This window comes from Aspergillus fumigatus, chromosome 3 (genome assembly GCF_000002655.1).
Source record: "Aspergillus fumigatus Af293 chromosome 3, whole genome shotgun sequence".
NCBI lineage: Eukaryota > Fungi > Ascomycota > Eurotiomycetes > Eurotiales > Aspergillaceae > Aspergillus > Aspergillus fumigatus.
The window spans coordinates 3,836,822-3,851,163 of record NC_007196.1 but is presented as its reverse complement, the minus strand read 5'-3'; the positions used below and the strand labels follow the sequence as shown (position 1 = coordinate 3,851,163).

General features: G+C 52.2%; 9 protein-coding genes across 9 annotated transcripts; 6 read left to right on the top strand and 3 right to left on the bottom strand.

Moving 5' to 3' along the window:
* Positions 1–21: 21 nt before the first annotated feature.
* On the top strand, positions 22–1,751 carry AFUA_3G14520 (enoyl-CoA hydratase/isomerase family protein). The gene is made up of 3 exons (XM_749081.2): positions 22–441; positions 507–1,135; positions 1,206–1,751. Exons 1-3 carry the CDS (start codon positions 323–325, stop codon positions 1,313–1,315), a joined length of 858 nt encoding a protein of 285 aa, XP_754174.1. The 5' UTR covers positions 22–322; the 3' UTR covers positions 1,316–1,751.
* A 293-nt stretch (positions 1,752–2,044) lies between these two features.
* AFUA_3G14510 (rhamnogalacturonan acetylesterase RgaE) lies at positions 2,045–2,860 on the top strand (the record flags this gene model as incomplete). Its single annotated transcript, XM_749082.1, has 1 exon — positions 2,045–2,860. The coding sequence occupies one exon, from the start codon at positions 2,045–2,047 to the stop codon at positions 2,858–2,860; it is 816 nt and encodes a 271-aa protein (XP_754175.1).
* A 191-nt stretch (positions 2,861–3,051) lies between these two features.
* AFUA_3G14500 (isochorismatase family protein family) lies at positions 3,052–5,635 on the bottom strand (the record flags this gene model as incomplete). Its single annotated transcript, XM_749083.2, has 1 exon — positions 3,052–5,635. One exon carries the CDS (start codon positions 5,633–5,635, stop codon positions 3,149–3,151), a length of 2,487 nt encoding a protein of 828 aa, XP_754176.1. The 3' UTR covers positions 3,052–3,148.
* Positions 5,636–6,186: 551 nt separating this feature from the next.
* On the top strand, positions 6,187–7,768 carry AFUA_3G14490 (Ketol-acid reductoisomerase; the record flags this gene model as incomplete). Its single annotated transcript, XM_749084.1, has 2 exons — positions 6,187–7,685; positions 7,741–7,768. 2 exons carry the CDS (start codon positions 6,187–6,189, stop codon positions 7,766–7,768), a joined length of 1,527 nt encoding a protein of 508 aa, XP_754177.1.
* Positions 7,769–8,080: 312 nt separating this feature from the next.
* On the top strand, positions 8,081–9,299 carry AFUA_3G14470 (threonine/serine dehydratase; the record flags this gene model as incomplete). The annotated part of the gene is made up of 2 exons (XM_749086.1): positions 8,081–8,417; positions 8,479–9,299. 2 exons carry the CDS (start codon positions 8,081–8,083, stop codon positions 9,297–9,299), a joined length of 1,158 nt encoding a protein of 385 aa, XP_754179.1.
* A 103-nt stretch (positions 9,300–9,402) lies between these two features.
* On the bottom strand, positions 9,403–11,024 carry AFUA_3G14460 (putative Rad51 family DNA repair protein; the record flags this gene model as incomplete). The annotated part of the gene is made up of 2 exons (XM_749087.3): positions 10,808–11,024; positions 9,403–10,713 (listed from the first exon to the last, which is right to left on the bottom strand). The coding sequence occupies exons 1-2, from the start codon at positions 10,865–10,867 to the stop codon at positions 9,403–9,405; spliced, it is 1,371 nt and encodes a 456-aa protein (XP_754180.2). The 5' UTR covers positions 10,868–11,024.
* A 112-nt stretch (positions 11,025–11,136) lies between these two features.
* AFUA_3G14450 (uncharacterized protein) lies at positions 11,137–11,516 on the top strand (the record flags this gene model as incomplete). The annotated part of the gene is made up of 2 exons (XM_749088.1): positions 11,137–11,354; positions 11,411–11,516. The coding sequence occupies 2 exons, from the start codon at positions 11,137–11,139 to the stop codon at positions 11,514–11,516; spliced, it is 324 nt and encodes a 107-aa protein (XP_754181.1).
* Positions 11,517–11,712: 196 nt separating this feature from the next.
* AFUA_3G14445 (TBP-associated factor 8 family protein) lies at positions 11,713–12,840 on the bottom strand (the record flags this gene model as incomplete). The annotated part of the gene is made up of 2 exons (XM_001481586.1): positions 11,713–12,494; positions 12,573–12,840. 2 exons carry the CDS (start codon positions 12,838–12,840, stop codon positions 11,713–11,715), a joined length of 1,050 nt encoding a protein of 349 aa, XP_001481636.1.
* A 313-nt stretch (positions 12,841–13,153) lies between these two features.
* On the top strand, positions 13,154–14,227 carry AFUA_3G14440 (cytochrome c oxidase subunit VIIa). The gene is made up of 4 exons (XM_749089.2): positions 13,154–13,341; positions 13,439–13,481; positions 13,674–13,709; positions 13,790–14,227. The coding sequence occupies exons 1-4, from the start codon at positions 13,312–13,314 to the stop codon at positions 13,867–13,869; spliced, it is 189 nt and encodes a 62-aa protein (XP_754182.1). The 5' UTR covers positions 13,154–13,311; the 3' UTR covers positions 13,870–14,227.
* The last annotated feature ends 115 nt before the right edge of the window (positions 14,228–14,342 follow it).

Below are 14,342 nucleotides of genomic sequence, written 5' to 3'. Positions count from 1 at the left end.
TTGCTGATCTGATCGGACCGAGGCACGTGAAATCACTACCAGAGAGCTCTCCAACTCGTCTTCGATCCATTTTCTATGATTCAAATTTGTATATATTTGTATCCATCGTGCCAGAGGCCTTGCCGTGCTCTACGAACTCTCAAGACTCATCATTGTTCTTTATCATCCCAGTGCTCTGCTAGCTATATAGGAAGGTCGTAAAAGTTGCCGAGGTCCACCGAGGAGCTTCCCCAGATATCAACCCGTGGCCCCATAAGCACTTATCAACAGAACGGAGAAGCTTCAAACATCACTAGTCGAAGCAAGGCAGAATCATAACACCATGGCAGAAAACAACTACAATTCATTCAAGTACTTCATTATCCGGTTTCCAGCCGAACATCAATATGTCGCCCACGTGGAGATCAACCGCCCAGACAAGATGAATGCCTTCTTCGAGGCGTAAGTCGCTAATACTTATCTGTTCCTCTTCATTATCTGGAGCACACAAAGCTAACAAAAAGCAGAATGTGGATTGAACTTGGCCAAGTCTTCGACCGCCTCTCGCAGGACCCCTCCGTCCGTGCCATCGTCCTCAGCGGCGCAGGCGAGAAAGCCTTCACCGCAGGCCTAGACGTCACCGCCGCATCGCAAGGTCTCCTGTCCGCAGACGGCGACCAGGCAGTCGATCCTGCGCGCAAAGCGGCCCATCTGCGCCGTCACATCGTCTCCTTCCAGGACTGCATTACGGCCGTCGAGCGCTGCGAGAAGCCCGTCATCGTCGCGATGCACGGCTTCTCGCTTGGTCTGGCGGTTGATCTGTCCACGGCGGCGGATGTGCGCGTCTGCACGCGGGACACCAAGTTCGCCGTCAAGGAGGTGGATATCGGGCTTGCGGCGGATATTGGGACGTTGAGCCGGTTGCCTAAGGTTGTCGGGAGCTTTGGGTGGGCGAAGGAAGTGGCACTGACGGCGAGGATATTTGGGGCGGAGGAGGCGCTGCGCGTTGGGTTTGTGAATCGGGTGTTTGAGAGTAAGGAGGCGGCTGTGCAGGGGGCGCTGGAGATGGCTGCGTTGATGGCGACGAAGAGTCCGGTCGCGGTGCAAGGGACGAAGGAGATTATGAATTACTCGAGGGACCGCTCTGTGCAGGATGGTAAGTATTCTACTCACCTTCATTCATCTACTCGTGATTAAGCAACATATCATTGGCTGACACACTACAGGTCTCAGATATACTGCCGTCTGGAATAGTGCCATGCTGCAGACCAAAGATGTTTCAGCTGCTCTGCTATCTGGGCTGAAGAAACGTACTCCGACGTTTGAAAAACTGTAATTAATTGCATATTTCTCCATAAGGATGGTCACATGTGGACTTTCCTGTCTCTCTTGACTCCACTATGTTTATACTCGGGCCGATGCTCCGTGACGAAGGTTTGAGTCGGGGTACCAGATGAGCCTATCCCATTGCTACATGAGGTTGAAGGATTTGATCAATCATCCAATTAGCCACTGATTCTGATCCAGTGGAGCATATCTGTCACAGGGACTATACATTTAAAGCCTAATGACAGGTGGAAAATCCACAGAAATGTACTCCATACTCAGCCTGCAGCGGGGAAATCTGCTCAGTTTGCATGTCCCACTCCATAAGAAACCCTGGATCTCTGCAGAAACGATACTAGCTGACCCCTTTCGGCTTGTGAGAGATTCAGGATGATACCTAAGATTCTGCACACCCGTGCCAAGTTGGAGAAGCACCTGGTGCCTCGTGACTCTTGTCTCAACTCCCCAATGCAACCTCCTGGAACTCCGGTGGGCCGAGGAATCTCCCTTTGTCACATAAGGGCTGACAAAGAGGCCTGAAACGCGGGGGCAGATACACCGAAATCTTCGTAGACTTTTTCCACGTATGCGTTTGCTTGTAGTTGTAGGTTTCTCGTATGCGCATAGGAGTGAGGGACTACATAAAGGGAGTTGGTTGCTTAAGCCTTGAGGAACAGAGCTTTCAAGTACAATCAGACACTCTGGAATTGGCCCTCAAACCTATAAACCTCGATTCAGAATGAAATGCTTCGCTTTTCTATCCGCGCTTGCCCTCTTTCCCGGCACCTTGAGTGCAACCATCTACATGGCGGGTGATTCGACCATGGCCAAGGGCGGGGGCGGATCTGGCACTGACGGTAAGTCTCAAGGCAAGAGCCCATTTGCAAGGTACATCTATAACGCTCTCGTAAAAACAGGATGGGGTCTACACATTGCCCCCTTCGTCTCCGGCACAGTATCGAACCAAGCAGTTGCCGGCCGCAGTGCTCGCTCGTATACCCGCGAACAACGTTTCCAGGCCATCGCAGATGTCCTGAAGCCAGGCGACTATGTAGTCATCGAATTCGGGCACAACGACGGCGGCAGCCTCCGCACCGATAATGGTCGTACAGACTGTCCCGGATCGGGCGACGAGACCTGCACTACCACTTTCAATGGTGTCACGGAAACGGTGTTCACCTTCCCCAAGTACTTACAGGATGCGGCGAAGATGTTTCAGTCCAAGCAAGCCAAGGTGGTGATATCCAGTCAGACGCCCAACAATCCGTGGGAGACCGGCACCTTTTCCTATACTCCGTCGCGTTTCGTCGAGCTCGCCAAATTGGCTGCACAGAGAGCTGGTGTGGATTATGTGGACCACGGCGCCTATGTGGCCGATATGTACAAATCTCTAGGCAAGACGACCGTTGACTCATTTTTCCCAAATGACCACACCCATACCAGCTCTACAGGAGCTGAAGTAGTTGCACAAGCTTTCCTCAAAGCTGTAGTGTGCAGCGGCGCTCGTTTGAAGGAGGTCTTGACAACAACGAATTTCCCGGGCAAATGCCTGTAATTGAGATCCCTGCTCGCAGATCATGATGTGGTCTTACCGATAGTTCTTATGTATATAAGAGATTGTTGCAAAATCCAAATCACCCGAGTTAACTCAAAAATGTATTAGTGCCGCAGTACATATTGAAACATAAATGCTCCAGAAAGTCAGTCAACGAACGACGGTCAAAGTATAACCTAGGGGGAAAATACACAGTACGGCCGTCGCTAAATGCTGCCTTAGTCACAAGCTCGTCATAACTACACGCTTCGCTGTGGTATTCTGAAGTTGAAATAAAGATGAAAATGGTTATTTGAGCTCCTCCAGGGTCGCTTTGACAATTCCGCGCTTCTCCACACGTCGGTAGTATTGCGCCAAATTGGGATATTCATCGATCGAAAATGGTCCGCATGTCTGTACAATATCTCGGAGAACTGGCCAGAGGAAGCAGTCATCAAGTCCAAGGGCTGCTCCCCCAAGATAGTACTGCCCGTCCAGAGCCTTCTCCCATAGATCTAGGGATTCTGGGTTAATCTTTTCACCATTGCTGTGGGAGGTACGCCAGTCCTGCAAAAGCTCATTGATTTTGAGAAGCTGGCTGCCACCACGCAGCACTTCCACGCCCGCTCGTGTTAGCTCTGGCGCATGCTTTGCAAGAAAATTCATAATATCCAGCTCCCCAGCAACTTCTGTGCCGTCAGCTGTAATTAAAACCGGCCGCGCCTTTCCCTCTGTGCTGTTTTCGTCCTCGGAAGAAGCCGAAACTTCATATCGGATACCATTCTCACTGAGCGCGAGTCGAACTCGGAGATTGGTCACAGGGTCGGAGTCCTCAACTAATTTAGCGGTCGATGTGGTGACAAAGTTGACGACATCGAACCCTCCGCCATACACAGCATCCCAATCAAACTCAGTGGCCTGATTCTCCTGGCCGAACGCGCGAACCAGCCGCTCTGTCTCTGCAGGGTCTCCATGAATTACGGTATTCGCCTGACTCTGGTCCTTGGAGACAGCTCCTTGGCCCCAGATTGCATCACCGGCCTCGTTCAAGAAAGTGCCGATGTGTCGGAAGGTGAGCGATATACGTTCGCCTCCGTAAGCCAGCTCTTCGGTGGATTTCTCCGCCGCCTGTCGCTTGTCGGGACGTATGCCATGCAGCCAGCGCATGTTCGTCTTCTCTCCTAGGATGAAGAGTGACTCGTGTGGCATGGATATGCGCTGCGTGGGTCTCTGGTCTTCGTCTGCAGCTTTGACTTTGTTTCGGAGGGTCATTACTCGCTGAGCGCCAAGGCTCACATTGCAAATAAATGAACCTCGGACAATATCAAGCGTCTTATCTGAATGCTCGGATATGCTGTCCTGTCCGTCGCGGTAGAGCTGAATGAGAACGTGGTTGAGCGGATGACCAAGGATGCGTTCTACAATGATGCGGATCTGGTTCACAGTCGGTGTGAAAGGGCGCAATGGTGGAGACTCATCCGCGGGATGGCGATATATAGGGATGGACCCGTCATCCCTTGTTTGTCCTTGGACTGCGACAAGACGAGGAACTTGCCCCGACATATGGTACATCTTCTGCCAAGCGACCTCGCTGCGGATACTCGCAAAGGCGTCCTCAGGTAGGTCCAAGTCATAAATGATGCGGGAATCACCCTCCCCAATCTTATCACCCGGCCCGCGTATATCGCGCGACTTTTTCGTCTTACCACTCCGTCGTTCTTCTGTCCGATTAGACGCGTCTACCTTATGATCTTGTCGTCTTGTGCGACGCACACGTACACGTGCCTTCTTTTCTCCCGCACCATGAGCTTGAGACGAGCTTCCTGGTGAGCCGGAGGGTCCGTAGCGAGAGCGGGAGCGGGCCAAGCTTGTCAGATCCAACGGATCGTCATCCTCGCCATCAGTCTGCTCTGCTAAGAGAGCATCAAGTCTCCGTCGCCGACTGCCCAACGACTCCGGTGTTCCCTCATTGGCCGTGGGCCCACGGATTGTTTTGACATCGAGTTCATCCATGACGCCTTCGATTCCAGCGGGTGTAACAGCTCGCACGGGTCTGTGTGTACTTTGACGAGCAATAGCGTCAGTCTCTTGCCAATCAAGCTCTTCGAATAGCTCCTGAGTTGTGATCCCACTGGCGCCAAATATATCGGCCATGCGGCGCATAGCTTCCTCATGACGTACGAAATCGCGGAACCCCAGGCAGTCCTCGATGAGGGTTACAGAGAAGCCGTGACGAACAGCGTCGAGGGCGGTAGCATACACTGAGACATTAGAGAGCGAACCGCAGAGATATAGCTCCGTAATAAATCTGGTGCGAAGAGAAAGTATCATTCCTTCATCTTGTAGAGCGGAGTAATCCGACTTGTCCATCAATGTGTCATTCTCAGCATCGATAGCAGCCAAAACGGGCGCGGGGAATTGAAAGCCGCTCGACTGCGGCCGGCAACATTGCGACGACTCGCTCGATAGAAATGCTTCCTCATCAACTGGTGTTTTCGAGCTGGGTCGCTCGGCTCTTTTCCTTTGTTCATCCGTCTCACGACCGAGCACTATCCGGTCCTGGAAGTCTGAATCGATGAGGGGTCGATGCGATTCATAGTGGGAGCGGACCCAGATAACATCACCGGTGCGACGAAAAGCAGTGACTAGTTGCGCGATATTTTCCAAGATTTCAGCTGCATTCGGAACATGCAGTGCACCAGATGGGCGAACAAAATCATTTTGAAAATCGAGGAGCAAAAGGGCTTTTCGTGTCTGGACGGTGGGCAGAGCACTGAATGCGGAGAGAAGGCTCATTGTATGCACATGGTAAGAAGAGCGTAAATGATGTTTTTAGAGTATGTTTGAATGGTACGACATGAGCCGCCTGCTACAGGATAAGATACGACAGTTGATTATGACTCCTCAATGCAGATGGAGAGGAGTGAGGCAGCCACCGACCGTCGACTTTGGAGCCAGGTAGTTGTTGATGCTGGTGGGGGATACGAGAATGATGAGAATGACGCCTCAGGCAACCAGGCGTTTTCGAAACAAAGCACCTACTCTGCACAAAGTACCTTCTCAAGGTACTCCATGCCTCTCTACAGTTCAGGTACCTCCAACATAGTGCTAACCTACGAGATATGACAGGCTTTGTACCTCCAGCAATCATCAAGCACAGAGGTGACTCCTCATAATTCGGACACAGTCTTCGTCTACGAAGAGCAAAGGCAATCGTTCTAGATCAGACGAATACGTGATAATCAACAGATTGATATGAATCACAATAATGGTTACTATTATCTCAACCGCCCCGACTTTTATGATGCTGTGACTCAACCTTGGGATTTTCTCCATACTCTGGGTGGATGCTCCCCGTGGATGGAGCACAGATTTCACTATGGGGACTCAAGAAGAGCAGACAGTTCATTCTGCACAGCGATGGCGGTGGTCCTGTCAGCCAATCATACCGCGTACTATCCGACATCGGCCGGGGAGCTCAGCACCAACTCCGATCACGTGCCTACCACAGCTCTACTGTCGTCCTCGACAACGAGCTTATAAGTCTCACCACGTCCGTCCTCAAGGAAACTTCCCTTTCCTCTTTTATTATTTTCTTGCAAAGCATCAAATCCTTGACCAATCTCCTCTCCTCTTCCTTCCTAGACTCCCTTTTCCTCCATCCTCACATCCTACGCATCACAATGGCTTCCCGTGGACTCCCCCGTGCCCTCCGTCTGGCCCGTGTTGCCGCCCCTCGCACAGTCATCTCGGCCGCCCTTCCCCGGCCTGCTCTCGCTAAGGCTGCTACCCGTGTGGCCGCTTCGACCGCCCCCGTCCGTGGTGTCAAGACTATCGCCTTCGCTGATTCCAAGGAGACCGTCTACGAGCGTGCGGATTGGCCCCGTGAGAAGCTCCAGGAATACTTCAAGAATGACACTCTTGCTCTGATTGGTTACGGCTCCCAGGGTCACGGCCAGGGTCTCAACCTCCGTGACCAAGGTCTCAATGTTATTGTTGGTGTCCGCAAGGATGGTGCCTCATGGAAGGAGGCCATCCAGGATGGCTGGATTCCCGGCAAGAACCTGTTCGACCTCACCGAGGCTGTGCAGAAGGGTACCATTGTCATGAACCTGCTTTCCGATGCTGCTCAGAGCGAGACCTGGCCCACTCTCAAGCCCCTGATCACCAAGGGCAAGACCCTCTACTTCTCCCACGGTTTCTCTCCTGTCTTCAAGGAGCTCACCAAGGTCGACGTCCCCAAGGATGTTGATGTCATCCTCGTCGCCCCCAAGGGTTCCGGCCGTACCGTCCGCACCCTCTTCCGTGAGGGCCGTGGTATCAACTCTTCCATTGCCGTCTACCAGGACGTTACGGGCAAGGCCAAGGAGAAGGCCATTGCCATGGGTGTTGCCGTCGGTTCCGGTTACCTCTACGAGACCACCTTCGAGAAGGAGGTCTACTCCGATTTGTATGGTGAGCGTGGTTGCCTGATGGGTGGTATCCACGGTATGTTCCTCGCTCAGTACGAGGTCCTGCGTGAGCGCGGCCACAGCCCCTCTGAGGCCTTCAACGAGACCGTTGAGGAGGCCACTCAGTCTCTCTACCCTTTGATCGGTGCCAACGGCATGGACTGGATGTATGCCGCTTGCTCCACCACTGCCCGTCGTGGCGCCATCGACTGGTCCAGCCGCTTCAAGGACACCCTGAAGCCTATCTTCAATGAACTCTACGACAGTGTGCGTGACGGCACTGAGACAAAGCGCTCGCTCGAATACAACTCTCAGAAGGACTACCGCGAGAAGTACGAGAAGGAGATGCAGGACATCCGTGATCTCGAGATCTGGCGTGCTGGAAAGGCCGTTCGGTAAGTTCCTTCGCTCATATAATTCGTCGATGACCATAAGCTAACCATAGCGCAGTTCCCTCCGCCCTGAGAACCAGAAGTAGTTTGTTTTTGCATCAATGGGAATGCTTGGGAAAAGTTACGACTGTACTATGACTTGATTTGTTTTTCTGGCATGGGATCCTTGAGTTATTAATTGGGAACTGAGAATACCACATTTCATTATTTCCATACTTCCGCATCGAAATGACTGTAGAGGCACATATTCGCCATTTCCGTAGCCGATGACTCAAATCGGGCTCATCTCCGATGAAGAGCTCCGCCTTCCGTATACACCATCTTTTTCCTGCCTCATGAGAATTCACGTCCTTCCTTTTTCGTTATCGAACCAATACATCTAGAGCCCCAAATTCAATATGCCCGAACCTTCCCTTGAAGCGCAATCATTGACCCCGGATGCCGTGCGCTCTGCCTACGCCTTGATCCAGCCGTACGTCCACCGCACCCCTCTCCTCACCTGTCAAACGTTGAACAACATCGCCTCGACCCCTCAATCAGCCGAATCATTGGTCGGAACACCCTTTGAAGGCCAGACACCTGCAAATCCTAAGTTTCGATTCTTCTTCAAATGCGAGAATTACCAGCGCATCGGCGCCTTCAAGCCTCGCGGTGCGTTTCACGCTTTGCTGCGACTCCTCGCAGAGTGGGGTGAGGAGGAGGTCAAGAGACGTGGCGTGATTACGCACAGTTCAGGTACACAAATTTACCCAACTCTGCTTAAGTTGAGGGTTTCATGATGCTGACAACAGAATAGGAAACCATGCGCAAGCCCTCGCCCTCGCAGCCTCTACCCTCCACGTTCCCGCGTACATCGTTATGCCCAGCATCAGCACCCCGTCAAAGATAGCTGGGACACGCTCGCACGGCGCAGAGGTCATATTCAGCGGCTCGACGAGCACCGAGCGCGAAGCCGTTGTCGCGGAGATCCAGGCCAAGACGGATGCGATCCTCATCCCGCCATATGATCACTTCGATATTATTTGCGGCCAGGGCACGACCGCCTTGGAGATGGAAGAGCAATACCGAGCGCTTGTTGCCGACAAGCCGCATTTGAGTGCTCATGCCGGCGGGGCCGAGGCTGACTCCGGATCGAGACACCTCGATGCGGTGATCACGCCTCTTGGGGGCGGGGGGCTGAACGCCGGTGTCGCGACGTTCTTCTCCGGGAAACCTACGCGTGTCTTTGGCGCGGAGCCGAGCTTCGAAGGCGCAGACGACTGTCGTCGGGGATTAGAAGCGGGTCAGCGTGTGGAGTCCGTCAAGACGCTTACCATTGCTGATGGGCTGCGCACCCCGGTAGGGGTCTTGAACTGGGAAGTCATCTCGGACCGGAGCAAGGTGGCTGGTGTGTTCGCCGTGACTGAGGACCAGATCAAGGCTACGATGCGGCTGGTCTTGGAGCGCATGAAGGTAGTTGTTGAGCCTAGTGCGGTCGTGGGGCTCGCGGTGTGCTTGTTCAATGAGGAGTTTAGGCGACTTGTTGAGAAGGAAGCTGGTCCGGATGGATGGGACATGGGTATTGTATTCTCCGGGGGCAACACTACCGTTGAGGCAATTGGGAAGTTATTCAGCTGATGGTGAAGCGCGGTATGACATAGCAAGCATCATATAGTCCGTGCACATAATGTACATACATCATTAGTGTACATAACTTCAGTCAAACAACAGGCGCATGATATCAGGGACATTCAACACCGCGCCTGCTGACATGAAACGAGAACACGCCCCCGTTTCTCTCCTTCAACCCGTCCACAAATCTCCGAGGCCATTCCTCGCGTTCCCATTCATTGACCCAACCCAGGAATCTACCTTCCAAAACAACATTCTGTCGCATGAGTGCATCTCGCTGCGCATCACGAGCACTAATCATCGGCGGAAACGGACGCACCGCATCACGCCGAACCACAAGTCGTAGCGTCGCGAAAGCGCCCCATGGAGAAGGCAACGGACAACGAAAAGAAGGCATACTTCTAGCCGTCGCCACATTCGAAGGGTTTTCAAGATCGAAAGGGCCAGAATGTTGTTGCGTTGACTGGTTGTGGCTTTGGTAGCCGGTCACCGATCTGCTGTTTAATGTATTACAAGTGTAGGCGACTATACATCCGAAACATCGCTGTAGGTTTTTCAGGCTTTGTACCAGTTCGGCATAGATATCCGATAGAGAGAATACTCGCTTCTGGTTTCGCTCGCGCTCGACCTCGGCAACAGGGCGCCCAATGTTCTCTGTGCGGGTGACATCGTCGCGCAGTTTATCTTGCCAGAAGAAGGCAGTGGCACTGTCGATGAAGATAGCGTGCAGTGGCCTGTGAGAAGAGTAGTGGCACGAACCGTCGAGCAGATATGCTTGCAGATTTCCCAATGTCGCGAGTAGGGAAGCGGATGATTGTGGACGAAACACGTGGACGTGTTGAAGGGAGGTAGCGATAACGGATTCCAGCTCTTCAGCAGCAAAAACCGGCTGGGCTTTTTGCCCTTCGGGTGACTCTCTGGTCCCTGTATCGAAATGCGCCTTGAACTTTCTGTCTATGAGGTCACGGGCAACAGTCCGAAGTCGCTCAGCGTCAAAACGGCCATCTGCATCAATAAAGACGACGGCTGAAGCCAGACCATCGACTCGAATCCCGTTAATTGTTGATGGTAGGACGGCTATCACGGTGAGATAATACAGCAAGTGAGTCTTGCCGGCTGCTGAAGATACGCTGGATATTTCTATGACTGGGTTGATTTGCTTTGAGAGAGATGCCGTAGGGAGCCTGCGGTCTCCAGCTGAAGCAATCTGGTCGTCCTCATCATCTGCTGGAATGTACTGCAGCTCATGCTCATTCTGCTGCTCTTGATATAAATCTCGTCCCACCTGTTGGATCTGAGCCTGAGCAGCAGAGAGGGAAGGCATGAACACCTCCAAGAGGGCATCCAACGGTTTGACGCCCAACTGTGAGGTGCTCTCCCCAGGACTTCTCGGAAATAGACTTCTCAGGTCATGTAGAAGCTGCAAAACTCAGCATGGATACCCTCAAGTCAAGTCCGCGCATGATACGCAGCAGGAATGTCGAGATATGCTTTAGTATGATGTTAGAACATACCTCATCCAGCCGTTCCGTGTGTACTTCTCTCAGCAATTTCTCCCCGAAGCTGGCCGCCATTCTCTACTCGGGAGAGCTGAATAGATGTCATAGATAATTTGGCATCATATTTTGTGATTGAGCTTTATCCGTTACCACAGAAGGCGTGATACTGATCATTGCCTGGGAATTTGTTGTCCCGGCAGGCATTCGACCTCCGCATCGGTCCCGGCTCATTAATTGCATCGCCAAAAGACCGAGGTTTCCGCTTCCATCAACTTTTCCCCTTGCACCGCCAGATAGAAGCACAAATACTATTATCCATTGAAATAAGGTCTACGGGATCTTCAATGGCGCCTCTCGTTCCTGTCTTCTCCGCCGAATCTCTCCCCGAGCATGTCAATACCGTCACACGAAATTTCCAGGAACGACGTCGCAAAGGCGGGCCAGTTGACCTAGAGAATTGCAAGTTACTGGAAATGGTACAATACTCGTGTAATCCGCCTCAGGACGGCATCCCCAAGCCAGGCGTTGTGACGTGTAAACCCATTGTCCGGTTATTCAGACGGTAAGTTCCTCCTGCAGCACTTGCTGAATCACTGGTTGACTTTTCCCTTTACGCAGGTGTGCCGGTGGCTTAACGGTCGAAACGACGGCATGGGAGCCCATCAGACTGGCCGAAGAAGAGGCGAAACGAAATCGTGCAGCAGAAGAGGCCACCAAGGCGTGATACGAAACTACTTGCATTTGGGCGGAGTTGAGTTCGGAAGTCTACAACAAGCGGATACCAGGGGTCTATCATTTTCATCACTATCAACTGAATCGCGTGATTTCTCTGCATTTTACTCATTGGGTATCTTCTTGAGTTCGCTCAATACAAAATCACAACGCCCTGACGCCCGCCCGCCGCAATGTGAAATGAACGACTATGTGCTCATCCAGCTTTCCACTCGCGAAACACTTGTAGGATCCTTCGTTCCGGCTGGTTTCTCTTCCGCTTTCCGATTGCTGGGTGCCGCCGTTCGGCGCCAGAGACCTCTTTCGCAATTGATGACTGGCGGAAGCTCCAGGCTGAATGGAAGCTTCGGCCGAGTCGCCTTGAGCTCCGGATCCACAGCCACCCCCGAATCAATATCCATTGCTGCAACTGTCCCCGGTGCAGTCACATCTTTGTGCATTTTCTTTGCGATGCCTTTGACTGTTTTTTCAAACATACTGTCTAAGCTCTCCATCCTCCGACCCCACAATCTTTTTTCACGACCGGCCCAGCCGAGTTGATTATCCTTGAAGGATGCCCGCGCCAGTTTGCGCAATGCCTCCTCGCCATGTCTTCCCTCTTCAGTCGCGCGCTCACGGATTTTTCGTGGGTCTTGCTCCCGCTGTGTGAACACAGGTGTGTGCCGGTATGTATGTTTACTGGGAAATTGAGGGAAATGCTTTGGGATATAAGCGCTTCGAACACGGTCACTTTCGCCGCTCAGTTCAGAGCCGAGAAACGGTAAATCCAACCAAGCAACCTCTTCTGGTGGAGGGCTAGGTAGGAGTGTAGGAACAGGCTCGATATTTGGCAGAGGTTTTAAATGCGGAAGCAGATCGTCCACGTGCAAATGGTGTCTTTTGAATGCGAGTTCGAAATCTTGGGGTATTGGATGGTTGCGCCGGCTCGAGAGCATTGATTGCTGCACAAAGGATGCGAGCTTTAAGAGGTCTAGCAAGCAGCTTAGTCAAGAACACAGCCGACGCATTTCCCTGCGCATATCTATTGAAGTCCTTCTGGTAAACATACACTCCTCTGTAGCATAACGAAAACTCTCCAGCGCGGCTGGGTCGGCGAGATCGAATCCAGACTCTCTGAGACATAGCCCGATAGAGCGATTCATCAAATGAGCAACGTGGGCGTCATCATTGATCGCCGGCTCTGGAAGAGCTGGGATAACGGGATTTCGCAGACGGTGATGGTGGTGATATGAACGCTTTAATCTTTTCCTATCAGGCCCCTGCTGCTCTGAAGGTGTTGACGAAGAATGCTTGAGAGAGTTTTCTGAGGACACCATGGCGGTGTGGGTAAATGATGATGGACACAACAGAGGTGGTGACGAGAGAGTCTGTATCCGGACATCGCAAGAGCTTCGCGTCAGGTCACGTGTTTATGCCTGAGGCAACGACTATCACAATGTAATCACGACGACGGAGTAAAGAAGGGAAGATGGGCAGTTTCTACATTCAAAAAGTACATTCCGTCTATATATTCACTCTGAAGCATAAGTGAGCCAATAGTGAGCCTTTGGCCCGAATCTCTGTGGTATCCTCTTGCTTGTTCGGAGGGCCCAGTCAGGCCACTCACATCGGTCCGCTTACGTGCCGGATCGGAAAGCTTCACCTCGACTTTCAAGTTCGCATCGTCGTTCGCTTTCCCTTCCTTCCCCTTCCGCCTGTCCCCAACCACATCAATAACAGGGTTACCTGTCTGCTGATATCACATCTATTGGTCTTCCTGAATTGAATATTCTCGTCAATCCGTCGCAATGGCCGCCGCTATTCCTCCCATCACCGGCGTATGTCTACATCCCACCCACGCTACATCCGTGCCTCTACCTTCGGCTACCCGGTAGCGATTGAGCAACACGTATTGGCTAACACGCTGCATTATAGATGCTCCGCCGTGGTCTTGTTCTAGACCTGAGCACCGCTTTCGGTGAGTTAAATTCAAATCGTCCAGCAGCTCGGTGAAGCGGGACATTACAAGGAAGAGCATCAATGTCCATGGGCTTCCGGAATGCCAGGACGGCCTCTATCTTCCTCTTAGGAAGCAGACATGCCTTCCATAATGTTGTTGAGTCACTACATCCAGCACTGAAAGACTAACCATGTACCCGTTCTCGTACAGGTTTTGGCACTACCTTCGGTTACCTCTGGTGGTACGGTATGTATCATCGCACCATTTTAAGCAGGGGAAACTCCCCCATGCTCGTTTTGTGGATATTCTTTCTCACAATTGACCAGGCTACCACCTTCCCCGCGTCCGCGCCCGTGACGCCTACTACACCCGTCTCGAGAAGGAGCGTGCGGCTCAGCAGGCATAGACTTGATTCTCCATCGCTTCGAATCAATCTTCAGACACAGTGAGCATACAAAACGGCATCATTAGCATCCGCCCCATTTCAAGGTTCCCGTGATCATTGGTCGAGGTGACGACCAACAATCTCATGGAGGCATATTAGCTCAGGAGTGTTCATATCGAGTGGCTAGATGCTCGACGGGGATTGGTGGTAATGGTGTCACATCACTTTGTCTGTTTGATGTGTGAATGGGTCGATGCGCCGGGATTTTCGAAAGGAAAAGAAAGAAGTTGTTCCATTATTTCGCAATGCTCAGACATCCCTGTTGGTTGTATATATACGGTGATCGTAGCTCCAGACATGCCGTTACCTTTGTCCAGGCTCTGTATCGTTTTGGGTAGACCCTCTCAGTCCGTAGAGCTGCTAGACTCTTCTGCCGGTCTTGTCCATGATGTACAAGGACCAAGATTTGAGGCTCGATCCGGCAACCGCTACCA

Excerpts from the sequence above, each read along its gene's own strand:
- AFUA_3G14440 (XM_749089.2), top strand. The coding sequence starts at position 13,312 with ATGGCCGCCGCTATTCCTCCCATCACCGGC. Across the intron at positions 13,342-13,438 it reads CTATTCCTCCCATCACCGGC|ATGCTCCGCCGTGGTCTTGT; the intron begins GTATGTCTACAT and ends GCTGCATTATAG. Across the intron at positions 13,710-13,789 it reads CGGTTACCTCTGGTGGTACG|GCTACCACCTTCCCCGCGTC; the intron begins GTATGTATCATC and ends ACAATTGACCAG.
- AFUA_3G14520 (XM_749081.2), top strand. The coding sequence starts at position 323 with ATGGCAGAAAACAACTACAATTCATTCAAGTACTTCATTATCCGGTTT. Across the intron at positions 442-506 it reads ATGAATGCCTTCTTCGAGGC|AATGTGGATTGAACTTGGCC; the intron begins GTAAGTCGCTAA and ends AACAAAAAGCAG. Across the intron at positions 1,136-1,205 it reads GGACCGCTCTGTGCAGGATG|GTCTCAGATATACTGCCGTC; the intron begins GTAAGTATTCTA and ends GACACACTACAG.